Source organism: Salvelinus namaycush, chromosome 6 (genome assembly GCF_016432855.1).
Source record: "Salvelinus namaycush isolate Seneca chromosome 6, SaNama_1.0, whole genome shotgun sequence".
Lineage (NCBI taxonomy): Eukaryota > Metazoa > Chordata > Actinopteri > Salmoniformes > Salmonidae > Salvelinus > Salvelinus namaycush.
Window position 1 is genome coordinate 26,695,060 of NC_052312.1, and position 14,478 is coordinate 26,709,537.

A 14,478-nucleotide genomic window follows, 5' to 3' on the forward strand; every position below is an offset into this window, starting at 1 on the left:
TAGTTGTCATGGATAGTGAATACTCTCTACAGCTTTTTCAAACAATTAAAGTTGATAGCACCAGAATAAGACCATGATCTATTATTCACTAGCATACTATTTACTTTGTGACATCGATATCCCTGTATGGTTGGGGTGGAGTGGGCAAACTTATCACAACAACAATATATTCGATATAGGTCCGGTTTTCACAGACACAGATTAAGCCTAGTTCTGGACTCAAAAGTATGCTCAATAGAGATTCTCCATTGAAAGCTCTTTTTAGTCCAGGACTAGGCTTAATCTGTGTCTGGGAAACCGTCCCATATTGTAGTAATTAATTTATAATATTACATTAACTGTTCCAAGTAACATTAAGCATCAAAAATCATTGTGCATAAATAAGGGCATTGTTAGGATTATGGCATCCTTAAAATGATTAAATAAAGAAATACACTTTTTTGTAGAAATTGCTATGGAATGTGATGTAAATGGCAATATATCTGATTCTGGGTTACACATTCAACTGAAATGAACTGTTTTACCATTTCCATTTTGTTTGAGAAATTAAATAAAAAAAAGGTTGCATGTTGCTGTAGTCATGATCCAGTTGAGGCAAATTGCCACTTGACATTTGGATAAAACAACAATTATCTAGCAAAAAATTATGGATTTTACCAAAAGGCATTTTCACCTATACTGAATTACCAGGTCAAAATGTACAAAAAGCTTATTGTTGCAGATATATTACTGCATTTAAATGTAAAAGATACAATAATGTGTAAAGATACAATAAACTTGCAGTGAAGCACATAACTCACATTATATATTTTCCACTTAAATGGCCAGCAATGAACAAGTGTTAGATATCTCAGTGTTTACACATACTGTATGCTTCTTCAAATGAGTGTAAAATCTGATGCTGTGTAATCATAAAAATTACTTCAATTTTTGCGACAAACAAATTCCCTTTGTATTACACAGAAGCTGATGTTCATTTGAAGCCATAATGTACATGCCATATTAACACCCAGTAATATCAACATTCAATATATATTAACAGTGCGCAACGTAGGTGTTTTTATACTTTAACAATTTACAAGAGGTTACCATTCTGCAATAAAGACCATTGCAATTACTCAAAGCAGGATAAAAAGTTGCACTTTTCTGATAAAGGAATGAATAACAAAATATTGAGGCACCAAAGGCTGTTATACACAATTATTACAAGTAAATACAAGAGTAAAACTTCAAATAAAAAGGCAGAATTCCATTGACCCTCTTTACCTTGTAGTGTTGTGACAGTAACATTGTTACAGGCAGACACTCTCCTTGATCGGCATGGAGACCAGTGATTGGCAGGAGAGATGATTGAAGGCTCCTTGCCGAGGCCCACTGTCTCCTCTACTTGGAGGGATCCCAAACAGGTCCGTTGAATCCGAAGTCCTTGTCAGCCTAGCCCATTTCCGATTGGCTGTTCACAGTGCAGTGAGCTCACACACTCTCCTCGAAGTCTAATAACAAGTGGTTGCTGGCAGCAGGGAACGCGCCCTGGGACCCACGCGAGTGCATCGGTGAAGACCTGCATCTATTGACTCATTGGAGATCTCACCATAATAAAGAAAATCAACCCAAATTGAATTCCTGGGGAATTCTTTTTAAGCCAGCAGCCAAGGCGTGACTCCCTTTGGAACATTAAAAGAAAAAGGAGCAAATAAAACCACAAATCTAAAGCTCTGGGTTTTCTTTTTTAAGTAGGTAAGATTGACTGACAGACAGTTAGTGTTTTGCTGAAGCCATAAAATTCAACCACACAACAATGAAATATGTACTGTACATCAATACATATAGCCTAAATATTGTTTGGAACAGTCTTTATGCTTCTTTGGGAGTGGGGAGGGTGTTTTGTTGGAATTGAGTCTTTTAAGCTGGTAGTATGGCATGAATGGATGGTGAGCTTTAGATCTCAAGCTTTTAAGAGCCAGTCCAAATCCCTACAAGGCCTCCTTTTCCTCATCCTCTGCTCTCACAACCTCCTTTTCAGCCTTCTTACTCCCCTTTTACCAAATTTTGCCATGACATTCCAATCTGTGCCCAAGCACTCTGGTCATGCAAGGTCTGGGACTAAACTCCTTTGTGTGTGTGCAAGTTCTGCTGCTGGCCAAGGATCTAGAATCCACGATGCTGATGTGAGAGTGACACGTTCCACACAGTGAGGTTAGTAGAAGCAGCTAGGAGTGATGGACCTTGGCTCTTTTTCACTGTACACATACAGTACAGTATATTTATTTATTTTATATTTTCCATTATAAAAACTATAAATACCCCAAAATAAGCATTATTTACAAACTCCATGCTTTTCAGTTTAGATTGATCACTGCAAGAAAAACAACAGAAAGAAAGATATAGTGAGATGAGGTAAGAGAGAGACTTGGAGTGACACTTTTTTGGCTTGAAAAATGTAGATATTTCACACACCACTCACATATTTATGTGAACTGACGAATATAAAAAAAAACATGCTTATGGCCAAGGCTGGGTAAAGCTCAAATCCACACCCACAGATGTTAACTCTTTCTCTCTCTCTCTGTGTGTGTGTGTGTGTGTGTGTGTGTGTGTGTGTGTGTGTGTGTGTGTGTGTGTGTGTGTGTGTGTGTGTGTGTGTGTGTGTGTGTGTGTGTGTGTGTGTGTGTGTGTGTGTGTGTGTGTGTGTGTGTGTACTGGGATTTAACAGGGATTACATTACCGAGATAATGCTTACCTTCTGCCAACAACCAGGCATTGGTAGTCCGTCTGGGCCCTAGTAAGGGGAGCGAAAAGGGAAATAAATGACTAGTCAGTGACAGAAAATTGTGACAGAAACAGACTTTCTTTTGCCCAAAACCGTTTGTTTGATGTTGTACCTCTAAGTCTGTGATTATGTGGTACAAGGTCTTTGAAGGAGTGTACCTCATATCTCCAGCACAAGTCCCAAGTATAAAAATAGTGTTGTTATTTAAAAACTGGGATTCCCAAATATATGATGATGTCTGTGATGGAATGTTTCATATGCAGTAGTTTTTAAGTCCTATATTGTGCTGCAATAGGTATAATATATATAACCCAGTGATGTAAGATCTTTGGTTGACAGACACAGGGCTTTCACTGGAGAGATGAAGCACACTACTTTACAGACATTAAAGGGATAGTTTGGGATTTTGGCAATTAACCCGTTTATCTTCCTCCCCGAAAGTCAGATGAACTCGTGGATATACATTTTAATGTCTCTGCGTGCAGTTTAAAGGAAGTTGCTAACTAGCGTTAACGCAATTGTTAACTAGTGTTAGTACAATGACTGGAATGACTGGAGCTAGCATACTAGCTGTTCCTGTAGACTTCCAGTCATTGCGCTACCACTAGTTAGCATTTCTTGCGAAACTAGCTCTAACTTCCTTCATACTGAAATCAGAGACATAAAAATGGTATCCATGAGTTCACCTGACTCTAGGAAAGAATATAAAGAGCTTCATTGCCAAAATCTTGAACTATCCCTTTAACAGACATTATACTATTGAAGATTAGAGGTTCAACTTCAAACCAGAGTGTACTATTGTACTATTCCAGAGCATAGTACATGAATCAATCTATTTATAAAAAAATCTGGTGATACATTTATCATAGCACTTATGTTTTATTTAATTGTAATTTAGTTATTGCATGTTTAATTGACTTGTCTTCAATCAAATTCTAATGGGAAAATGTAATGCCATGCTCAGGTTTGATCATGTTTTTAAACATTTCAATGAATTCTCACTCATGCAGGTTATATAAAGTAAAATGAATCTCATCATGTAATGATATGGTCCTCCTTTAGGTTTATATTTAGTTATTTATTCAAAATGTATCCAAAGTTATGAATAATCAATATACCATTGTACAGGGTCTATAGTCCTAAACAAATGTGAAACTGTAAACATATAGCAAACATATCAACACTGTTGAAGTGTAATTGGTTCAGTGATGAGAAAAATATATAAGTGTTCTTATGTTGTGTGATTTCTGAGATGTCGTTAATGAATGGTATGTAATGCATGGAACTGATGATTGCTTTTGTGCCAAGGGTCCTTTATGAGTTAGTATATCAACATATATCAACACATGACATACATTTAATCTAGCTTGATATACTAACTCATAAAGGACCCTTGGCACAAAAGCAATCATCAGTTCCATGCATTACATACCATTCATTAACGACATCTCAGAAATCACACAAGATAAGAACACTTATCTGGCATTGGAAATGTCTAGGGCAATAACTGATTTCACATCTTCCCTCCTTGGTCATGGTGTGCCCAATTGGTACAAATACAGAAGGGGGAGAGGGGGTTAAAGATAGGAGAGGTAAGGTCCATACTGCCATTGCACGGAAACTCGTCAGTAAAGATGAGAACTGATGGAACTAAGACTTTAGCTTGCCATGGTTAGAGTCCGTTTTGGAACTGGGTATGTTAAAGAAATGTGGAAGCGATCCATTTAAGGAAGGGTATTGTTTCTAGGAAAGAGTCCCTGTACACTTATTGAAAAAGTAGTTGGGAGGGGGATCCAGTTAGAAGGATACATCTCAAGGGAGAATACAAGAGATCCACTGCTTTACATTTACGTACAGTGGCATTCCATTGCAGATTTACAGTAGGTCTGTATCTGGTATGTATCTAAGAAGAGCTGCTTGCAGTTAGATAGTCAGGAAGGAGTGTGTTTTTGTTGTGGTAGCCTTTATGGCACTAAAAGAGACAATACATGTCTGAAAACCTGGAGGTGATTTAGAATGTGAGCTGGTGGTCATTTGTAGTGGGAGTTGGTGGATGAGTGGGTGGGTGAGTCCAATCATGCTAAAGCCATGCATTGGAGAGGTAGAAGAAAAGAGGAATACTGTACCAATTGGCACGGGGCATCCAGCCCATCCAGACCAGGCTGCCCTGGCTCTCCCTTTTCACCCTTAAAGCCCCGGAACCCCTGTTCGTAAAGATGACCGGGGAGTGTTACTTGGAAAGATGAGGACAGAACACCCCATGCATCCCCCAGCTAAGGGGATAAGATTGATGGGAAAGAAGGAGCCACCTTGTGACCTACAGCCACCTAGATCCAGCCCATCATCCAATAATTGAGTCAATGGAATATCTGGTCCTTTGCCCAGGTCTTAGCACTGGCCAATAGGACCATGATATTAAGCTTTTTCAGGAATTCTTCACAGCAGCTAGGTGCAAAGTTAGCTAGGGGGGCTCCTCCTTTTTGGGGGTCCACTGTCTTACATCGCTCATAGCTTGGAACATACCAATGGGCAGGGTGCATCTAATCCAGGGGCACCCTGTTCTCCTTTCTCCCCCTTAGGCCCTTTTTTGCCCTTCTTTCCCTTCTCCCCCTGTGGATACAATGGTTTGGTCAGGTCAATAATTTTTTACGCTCATAGAAGACGGGTGAATATTCTGAGTCCAATGGGAATGAACATTTGTGGTGCTTTGTTTTTTTTTGCATTTGATACACAATTTGAAAATCTCATATAGCTAATCACATTAGAAGATGAAACTGAACCTTTACTATAATGTCGCTGTGCATAACTCACTGTTTGCAGAATTTCACAAAACACATTGTTGGCTAAACTGCCTCTCATATGAACTGTTTTTTCCTGGGTATTAGGATATAGCAAGGCCAATTTAAACATCATACAGATGTAGGATCTTAATCTGATCACACTGTTGCAGAAAAACTTTCCTGCAATTCAGGAAATTGAAAACTATTTAAACTTTGATATTTAAAAAGGCTTCTGAAGTTTGTAATTTCCACTTTGAAATTTCAGACTTGATTTTCCCTTACAAAGAATGTATAAACCCCTACAAAAATGGCAATTAATTATAATCCCCATAATAATTCACATTTCCTGTTGCTGCAGGATTATTTCCCTGCTGTGTATCATAAAATCCTACATCTCCATAAAGGAGAGATCTCCGTGAAGGTTATACTTTCGGTTGTACTTTATTCTACGGTACTGTTTCCCCTGGTATTTATATGTTAATAATTTGTACTTCCTGGTATTCATTTTAAAAAATTCTACACATCTACCTGGTTCCACACAACTACCTGGTTACAAAAGGGATTTGAAAAATCCCAAAGAAACCTAAATTACAAAAATATACATGTATTCCTTCCAAATAGATTAATCCACACAAGGACCACAGTTGCACAATGGTTCATAGTGGTCAGAATCATCAACTCAAAACATTAGCATGACATTGCAAATTAAGGGGAAGATATTAAAAGTGAAGCTATTGCTTATAGAGGAAGGGAAGACATACTGTAGTCAATTCTAAATAGGAGAAGTACTAGGGACAGGAAGTGGGAAGTCCAGAACATTCCTTGGAATAGGAAGAGCGGGAATGAGCAGAGGAGAGAGCTGGTCACTTGGGACTTAAAAGGGCACAAGGGAAGAGAAAGAGTAGCAGGGAAAACACCTCCAGAGGCACAGAAGACACCCCATTCCCCCAACAAGAAACAGCAAAACTGTATCCCTTTTCACAGTCCACTGAAAAAGTGCAAAATCAGGTTTGAGGTCTGTTTAATTTCCAGTGAGTCTATTTAGAAAGTTAATTGAAATTCAATTTATTTCTCTGAATATTTGACCATTATTTTCAGTAAGAATTTTTTCTTTTCAATTCATATAGTGAATGAAAGTTTCCTGAATTGATTTACAATAGACAATTTCTCAACCATGAATCATGGAAATACCCATGTTGCCAGAGTTAGTGTGGCCTTGAGCGCTGCTGTGGGTAAACACAGACTTAGACTAGATTAAACCATAAGATAAGGTTTCATAATGCATTAGGTCTGAAGAAATGTTCAAATCAGAATGATATTTTTTATAATACCATAGAGGAAGCTTAGTGAACATGGAAAATGCAAATTTAGTTATTCATATTTGCCAAAGAATGTGTGGCAGCATTATAGTGACAAAATACAGGATGCATTGTTTGTAGTGTGTAGGCCAGAGATGAGCAACTCCACTCCTTGGGACCTGATTGATGTGACACCAATCAGGACTGAAGTTGCCCATCCCTGGTGTAGGCAAAAAAAGGGATACAGTTTCATTGGGAAGAATTGACACTCATCATAACAATAAAGCAGTATACTGACTCAATGTTACAGGCCATTTAAAAGGGCCAGGTCAACAACAGGCCAAAGAACACAACATGGGATGTTAGAAGGGTTATGCTCATGTTTGGAAACTGCAGAAAACCAATAGAAAGATGAGTTACACCTGCCTTTTGTCAATGGACAACCTTTCATTTCACGTTTAGTTTAATTTAGTTCAGCTTCTTATAAAGTGAACGTACAGTGCCTTCGGAAAGTATTCAGAACACTTAACTTTTTCCACATTTTGTTAAAATCCTTAGCAAACTACACACCCCATAATGTCAAAGCAAAAACAGGTTTTTATACATTTTTGCAAATGTATTAATAAAAAATAACAGAAATAACTTATTTACATAAGTATTCAGACCCTTTGCTATGAGACTCGAAATTGAGCTCAGGTGCATCCTGTTTCCATTCATCATCCTTCAGATGATTTGCCACCTGGGGTAAATATAATTGATTGGACATGATTTGGAAAGGCACACACCTGTCTATATAAGGTCCCACAGTTGACAGTTGTCGTAGCGTTGACTATCATTAAATGTGAAGGCTCTATATTATCAAATCAATTCTCTATGTGTAATTGAATTATGCGATTAAACTAATCATGTAACTTTAATTAACTAGGAAGTCGGGGCACCATGTAAAACTTTGTTTGTAGAGTTTAAATTTCCCGAATATAACTCTTCAGGTATTTTCATATCTTATCGATTACAGTCACACTACACATTTATTTACAAACTAACTTAATCAATCACAGAATTACATAAACAAACACACAATAGGTCATACATTGGTTACTGACATGATATAAAAGTCCCTAGTGGGCTAAGCAGATATGATGGCTTGGTAGAGAAAGGAAAGGGGTGGGGACAGTTCAAGAGCGGGAAACTCAGTGGATTCACTACATACATACAGTTGAATACTTCACCGTAAATATGGATATTTAGCACCCTAACAACCACTCATTTGGATTTTAGATATGCAATTGACATATTTACGAGTGTACGTCTTGGTTGTCCCACTGCGATCGCCGGTCCTTCTGCTGGATAGTCAGTCGACAGAAATCCTCTGGTTTGTCCACCAAAGATCAAAGTCCGTTGTAGTTGTTGTATATGGATACTTCAGAGTACCATTCGGAAATGTTCTTAGATCAGATGTGTTTACCAGACTAAAGTACTTAAACAGCTGCAACCTAAATAATTAGTCTTTAGTTTGTAGATTTCTTTACCATTTCAGCGTGGGAATGACCTCCACATTCTCTGGTCTTGTCCTTTGGTAGAGTTGTAGTTTGAAACACTTCACATACCAGCTTCACCCGGCATGTTTTGGTCTCTAGAGTGATAGCCATTCCAACGTGGGGACCTCGTCCCTCTGCGGGAGAGAGAGAAGGCACTGTAGAGCGGACCCACTGCAACCTAATCCTTCAGATCTTCACAGGAGAGTTATGACACAATGCTAGTCAGAGCAAAAACCAAGCCATGAGGTCGAATTAATTTTCCATAGAGCTCCAAGACAGGATTGTGTCGAGGCACAGATCTAGGGAAGGGTACCAAAACATTTCTGCAGCATTTAAGGTCCCCAAGAACAGTGACCTCCATAATTCTTAAATGGAAGAAGTTTGGAGGCACCAAGACTCTTCCAAGAGCTGGCCGTCCGGCCAAACTGAGCAATCGGGGGAGAAGGGCCTTGGTTAGGTAGGTGACCAACAACGCGATGGTCACTCTGACAGCGCTCCAGAGTTCCTCTTTGGAGATGGGAGAACCTTCCAGAAGGACAACCATCTCTGCAGCACACCAGCAATCAGGTCTTTATGGTAGAGTAGCCAGACAGAAGCCACTCCTCAGTAAAAGGCAAATGACAGACTGCTTGGAGTTTGCCGAAAGGCACCTAAAGACTCTCAGAACATGATGAACAAGATTATCTGGTCTGATGAAACCAAGATTGAACTCTTTGGCCTGAATGTCAAGGGACACTTCTAGGGAACACCTGGCACCATCCCTACGGTGAAGCATGGTGGTGTCATGGTTCCACCTGTCACCAGAGAGTGGCAGAGACCGTCCTAGAGACATTAACGACACTCAGGTGTGTCCTATTTACTCAGGCTGATTTCCCTGTGAAAAGAGGTGTGTTTTCTTTTGTCCTTTGCAGAAGCTTGAATTGTTTACCGTATGCATTAATTTCCTGAGTGAGTTTTCGAGACTTAGTGTTTATTGTTTTTCAAAGGTATTGTTATCCTGTGGCTACCGTTTCTCAGTAAAGTATTACGTTTATCCTTATTAACCACTGATTCCTCGTCTGGTCTCTTCTCTGCACCTAGGTCCAACCTCACCACGTCACAGCAAGCTTCTGTCAAGACATATACCCAGCAGAGATCAACCAGATCCAGAATGCTATACCCCAACAAGGAGCACTGCTGGGTCAGCAGCGAGACCTTCTGGGCACTTACTGATTCCCTCCAACCATGGCCCATCCCTAACCCAGGAGGAGCCAATGCCCAAGTCTCATTGCCCAGTGCTACAGGCATCACTGTAGTTCCTTCAGGGAACCTGCAACGGGAACCCAAGATCGCAGGCCCAGAGTGGTATGACGGCCACCCGGGAGGATGCAAGGGGTTCCTCACTCAGGGATCTCTGTTATTTGTGCTACAGTCCTCCTCTTTCCACACTGATCGGCCATGATCGCCTACATCATCTCTTTACTCTTGGGCAAGGCCCTGGCATGGGCAACGGAGGTGTGGGAACTGCAGCCACTATCCTGCAGCTCCATATTAGCCTTCACTGCCGAGCTGCGATGAGTCTACAACCACCCAGTCAGCGGACGAGAAGCGGCAAGCTGACTGTTCAACCTCCGCCAAGGGGCCAGACCAGTGGTTGACTTTTCCATTGAGTTCCGCACCCTTGCCGCCGAGAGTGGGTGGAATACTGAGGCACTGGTCACCGCTTTCCACCAGGGTCTGTCTAACTCCAAGGATGAACTGGTTGCTCGAGAACTGGGAGAAGACCTCGAGTCCCTGATAATGCTGGCCATCAGGGTTGACAACCGCATCCGAGAACATGTTTGACAGTGCCTTTTTGACACCACCCCCGTATCCCGGTTTTCAGAGCACCCCAAAACCCCGAGCCCAGCATTGAGGAGCCCAGGCAGCTGGGACACACACATCTGAGCCCACAGTAACGTGACAGGCTGTTAGGAATTTTATGAATAATGACTAAACAATGTCTACATTTAGATAAAACTATAATTAATTGAACTCTACCCTGTATTATTATATCTGATTAATAATGTTAATTCATAAGGAAGGGATTATGTAGCATGAACAAGGAGTAATTAAAACATAATAAACACCATTCCAACTTAGTTGGAGAGGTATGGGCTGTGGGTTATTAAGTAAGCAAAAAGGATTGTTAACCTATGGTTGAACCGACTCAACTTAGCCCTGGGATGTTTAGATAAGGCAGCGAGTGACTCCCTAGGTCTTCCATTATCTTGAGCTGTCTGCTAAAGTGGTAATAAATTATGGTGAAACTTCAGCAGTTAATCTAGTTACATTGTGTGTCATGTGTGTGCGCTGGTGAGTTGGAATGAACTTTTGAACCTGTTTTGTCTTGGTCAAGAGGAGGAGCTTCATTCTGTAACCAATGACGTCATATTTTGTATATAAACTGTTGTTTGTGGTTCAATGGGAGCGCGCTCCGAGAATAAATACTATTATCTAATTTTAATAAGACTGGTCCCTGTCTATTTTATGCTAATAAGAATCTTACAAATTCTTAGAAACAGACAGAGTGATTTTAATTAATGAGCACATAAAGAAATTATGAAATTCCCCTAACACAGGCCCATGCGCGACGGCTGCTGCCTCTACTGCGGAGGTATCGGCCATTCTCCATTCTACATGCCCAGAGTTGACAGGAAACGCCGGGGCTCGTCAGGACAAGGGGAGACCCTGACGAGCTGTGCAGTAACACCCCAGCTACCCAGTCACCGGCTGACATTACCTGCAACCCTCCATTGGGACAACCATCAGCATCACATTCAAGCCTTCGTGGACTCCACGGATAATTTCATTGACCAAGACTTTGCCAGAGAATTACAAATCCCCTGCGTGAAATGTCCCATCCCTCTGCAGATTCAAGCCCTCGATGGACGCCCCATCGGCTCCGGCCAGGTGGAAAATCAGACCAAGCCCATTCTACTGCAGGTTGGGGTAAACCACTCACTTAGTTTTCTTTTGATCACTGCTCCCGAGAACCACCTTATCCTAGGGTACCACTGGCTAGGGTACCACTGGACTTCGACCTCTGGGAGGGCTCCAGTAAGAGGGAATCCGCCACCCTCTATCCTCATCATCCGTACGACTGTGCCATAGAACTCCTACCCGGCCCCACCCCTCCCCAAGGCCGCCTGTACTCCCTATCGACCCCTGAAGCAGCATTCACGGACAATTACATCCGGGGGTCGCAGGCAGGTTTCATTCGCTCCTCTACATCCCCAGCTGGTGCAGGCTTCTTCTTCATGGGAAAGAAGGATGAAGGTCTGTGTCCCTGCATCGATTACAGAAGGCTGAACAGGATTACGATTAAGGATCGTTACCCCCTACTCCTTGGAGTTGGCCCATGGGGCTCAATTCTTCATCAAACTGGACCTCCGCAACACTTACAATCTGGTGAGAATCAGGGAGGGAAATAAATGGAAGACACCCTGACAGCCTTTACACCCTGAGTGGCCTCTATGAGTGTTTAGTCATGCCCTTCGGATCATCAAACTCACCGGCAGTCTTCCAAGCATTGGTCAATGACACGCTTAGGGATATGTTGAACCGTTCCATCTTTGTTTACCTCAACGACATCCTGATCTTCTCCAAGACCATTACGAAACACATCCTGCACGGCCGCCAAGTCCTGAAACACCTCCTGCAAAGTCAACTATACATCAAGATAGAGAAGGTTGAGTTCCATGTATCCCACGTTTCTTTCCTGGGCCACATTATCTCTACCGCCGGCATCCAAATGGACCCTGTAAAGGTGAGGGCCATCACCGACTGGCCCCGTCCTGCCTCACTCGAACAAATCCAGCGGTTCTTCGGGTTTGCCAATCTTTACAGCCGTTTTATACGCAACTTTGGTGCGGTGGCAGCACCATTCACAGCCATAACCCGCAAGTCCCAGAACTGTTTTTGCTGAACACCTGAGGCTGACAGGGCATTCGGGGGACTGAAGGGACATTTCACCACCAGACCCATCCTCGTCCATCTTGATCGTAACTGTCCCTTTGTGGTAGAGGTGGACGCCTCGGACACCGGAGCAAGGGCGGTCCTTTCACAGCAGCCGGCCCTGGTCCCACCTGTCCATAGATTTTACCACACGGTTACCCCCATCCCAAGGGCTTACCATTATCCTGGTGGTCATCGATCGGTTTTCCAAGGCAGCCCATTTCATCGCCTTACCCAAGTTGCCCTCAACGAAGGAGACCGCTGATCTCATGATTACCCATGTCTTTCAACTACACGGACTTCCCCTGGACTTTATCTCCGTTCATGGGCCCCAGTTCGTCACATGGTAATGGAAAGCCTTCTGCTCCCTGTTGGGGGCGTCAGTCTCCCCTTGGGGTTCATGGGATCCATTGTCGAATGGGCAAACAGAGAGGGCCAACCAGGACTGGAGAAGTTCCTCCGCTGTTTCATCTCAGCCCAGGCCAGCAACTGGAGCAAGTTCCTAGTCTGGGCAGAGTATGCTCACAACACACTGCCAAACTCGTTCATTGGACTGTCGACCGTTCGAGTGTCAGTTCGGATTTGCCCCCCCCCCCCCTTTCCTGAACAAGAGGTCAAAGCGGGGGCACCGCTGTTCTGCCTGACACCATCACCAGGCAAACCGGCACCGAAGGCCTCTTCGGCTCCTCCGACCTGGTCAACAGGTGTGGCTGTCCACCTGTGATCTTCCCTGAAAGATGGACTCGCGGAAGCTCGCTCCACGCTACATAGGATCATTCAGGATCCTGAGTCGCATCAACCCGGTCACCTATCATCTCCAGCTTTCCAGGTCTATAAGGGTCTGTCCATCCTTCCATGTCTCCCATCTCAAGCTGGTAAGGACCAGTCCCTTTTCTCCCCCCAAACCTGACCTTCCGCCCCCTCGACTTGATGATGATCGCCCGGCCAACACTGTCTGGCATCTGTTGAAGGCCTGTCGGGTCCGAGGTACCCTGCAGTACCTTGTGGACTGGGAGGGCTACGGCCCCGAGGATGCGGGCGAGGGTGCCTGCCCGGGACATCCTGGATCCGGGACTTGTTCGCGACTTCAACCAACTATGTGGTGGTCACCCTGGCTCTGCGGATGGAGCCGCTCCTAGAAGGGGGGGGGGGGGGGGGGGGCTACCGTCATGGTTCCACTTAACACCGGAGAGCGCAGAGACATCCTAGAAACATTAACGACACTCAGGTGTGTCCTAATTACTCATTATGATTTCCCTTTTGTTGTCTGATCTCTTCTCTGCACCTGGGTCCAACCTCACCACATCACAGGTGGGGGCAGCATCATGCTGTGGGGATATTTTTCAGCGGCAGGGACTGGGTGACAGGATCGAGGCAAAGATGAACGGAGCAAAGCACAGAGAGATCCTTGATGAAAACCTGCTCCAGAGCGCTCAGGACCTCATGCTGGGGCGAAGTTCACCTTCCAACAGGACAACGACCCTAAGCACACAGCCAAGAAAATGCAGGAGTTGCTTCAGGACAAGGCTCTGAATGTCCTTGAGTGGCCCAGCCAGAGCCCGGAAAGTATCCTGAGACCTATAATTTGTCATCAATAACCCAATGAATTTCACTCGAGCTATGTCAAATATCATATGTCCACTCCACTCAGTTAAAGTTACATAACATTTTCAATATGTATTCACTGTTGAATCCACTTTGTAGTTACAAGGCTTAGTTCCTTTCCCTCATTGTCCATTGACACCAGTTCTTCTAACATTATGGGGGTGATATTCATTCCCTAAGGTAGCATATCTAGATCTACCTTTTCTCCTCTTTCCGCCAGGTCGCCTGTCTCTCCCCTTAAGCCTGGCAACCCCATGCAAAATACAACTCTAGTTCAATACTGGTGTCCTGGGTAGTGTATCTGATAAGACCTGATCTAGGAACAGTATATATAGAACATCCAAGGAGGTTCAGTTCCCTCTATGACAATGTTACACTCCCTAGAAAAGCAAGAGGATGAACAGAGGAGGAAATAGAGAGGGGGACAGTAAAAGAGATACAGAGAGAACAAAAGGGGATACAGAGAGAGCATTATGGGGAAAATGTGTGTACTTTTGACAGCCTTACACATC

At 43.1% G+C, this 14,478-nt stretch overlaps 1 protein-coding gene across 1 annotated transcript in view; it reads right to left on the minus strand.

Annotated features, from left to right (window-relative positions):
- Window positions 1-293: 293 nt before the first annotated feature.
- The window catches only part of LOC120049309 (collagen alpha-1(XXV) chain-like), a 78,887-nt gene continuing 64,702 nt past the window's right edge, over window positions 294-14,478 (minus strand). The window contains exons 22-24 of the mRNA XM_038995560.1: window positions 5,294-5,380; window positions 2,741-2,779; window positions 294-2,356 (exon numbers count right to left, since the gene is read on the minus strand). Coding sequence (XP_038851488.1) covers window positions 2,354-2,356; window positions 2,741-2,779; window positions 5,294-5,380 — 129 coding nt within the window. The 3' untranslated portion in view covers window positions 294-2,353. The remainder of the gene's footprint in view (window positions 2,357-2,740; window positions 2,780-5,293; window positions 5,381-14,478) is intronic.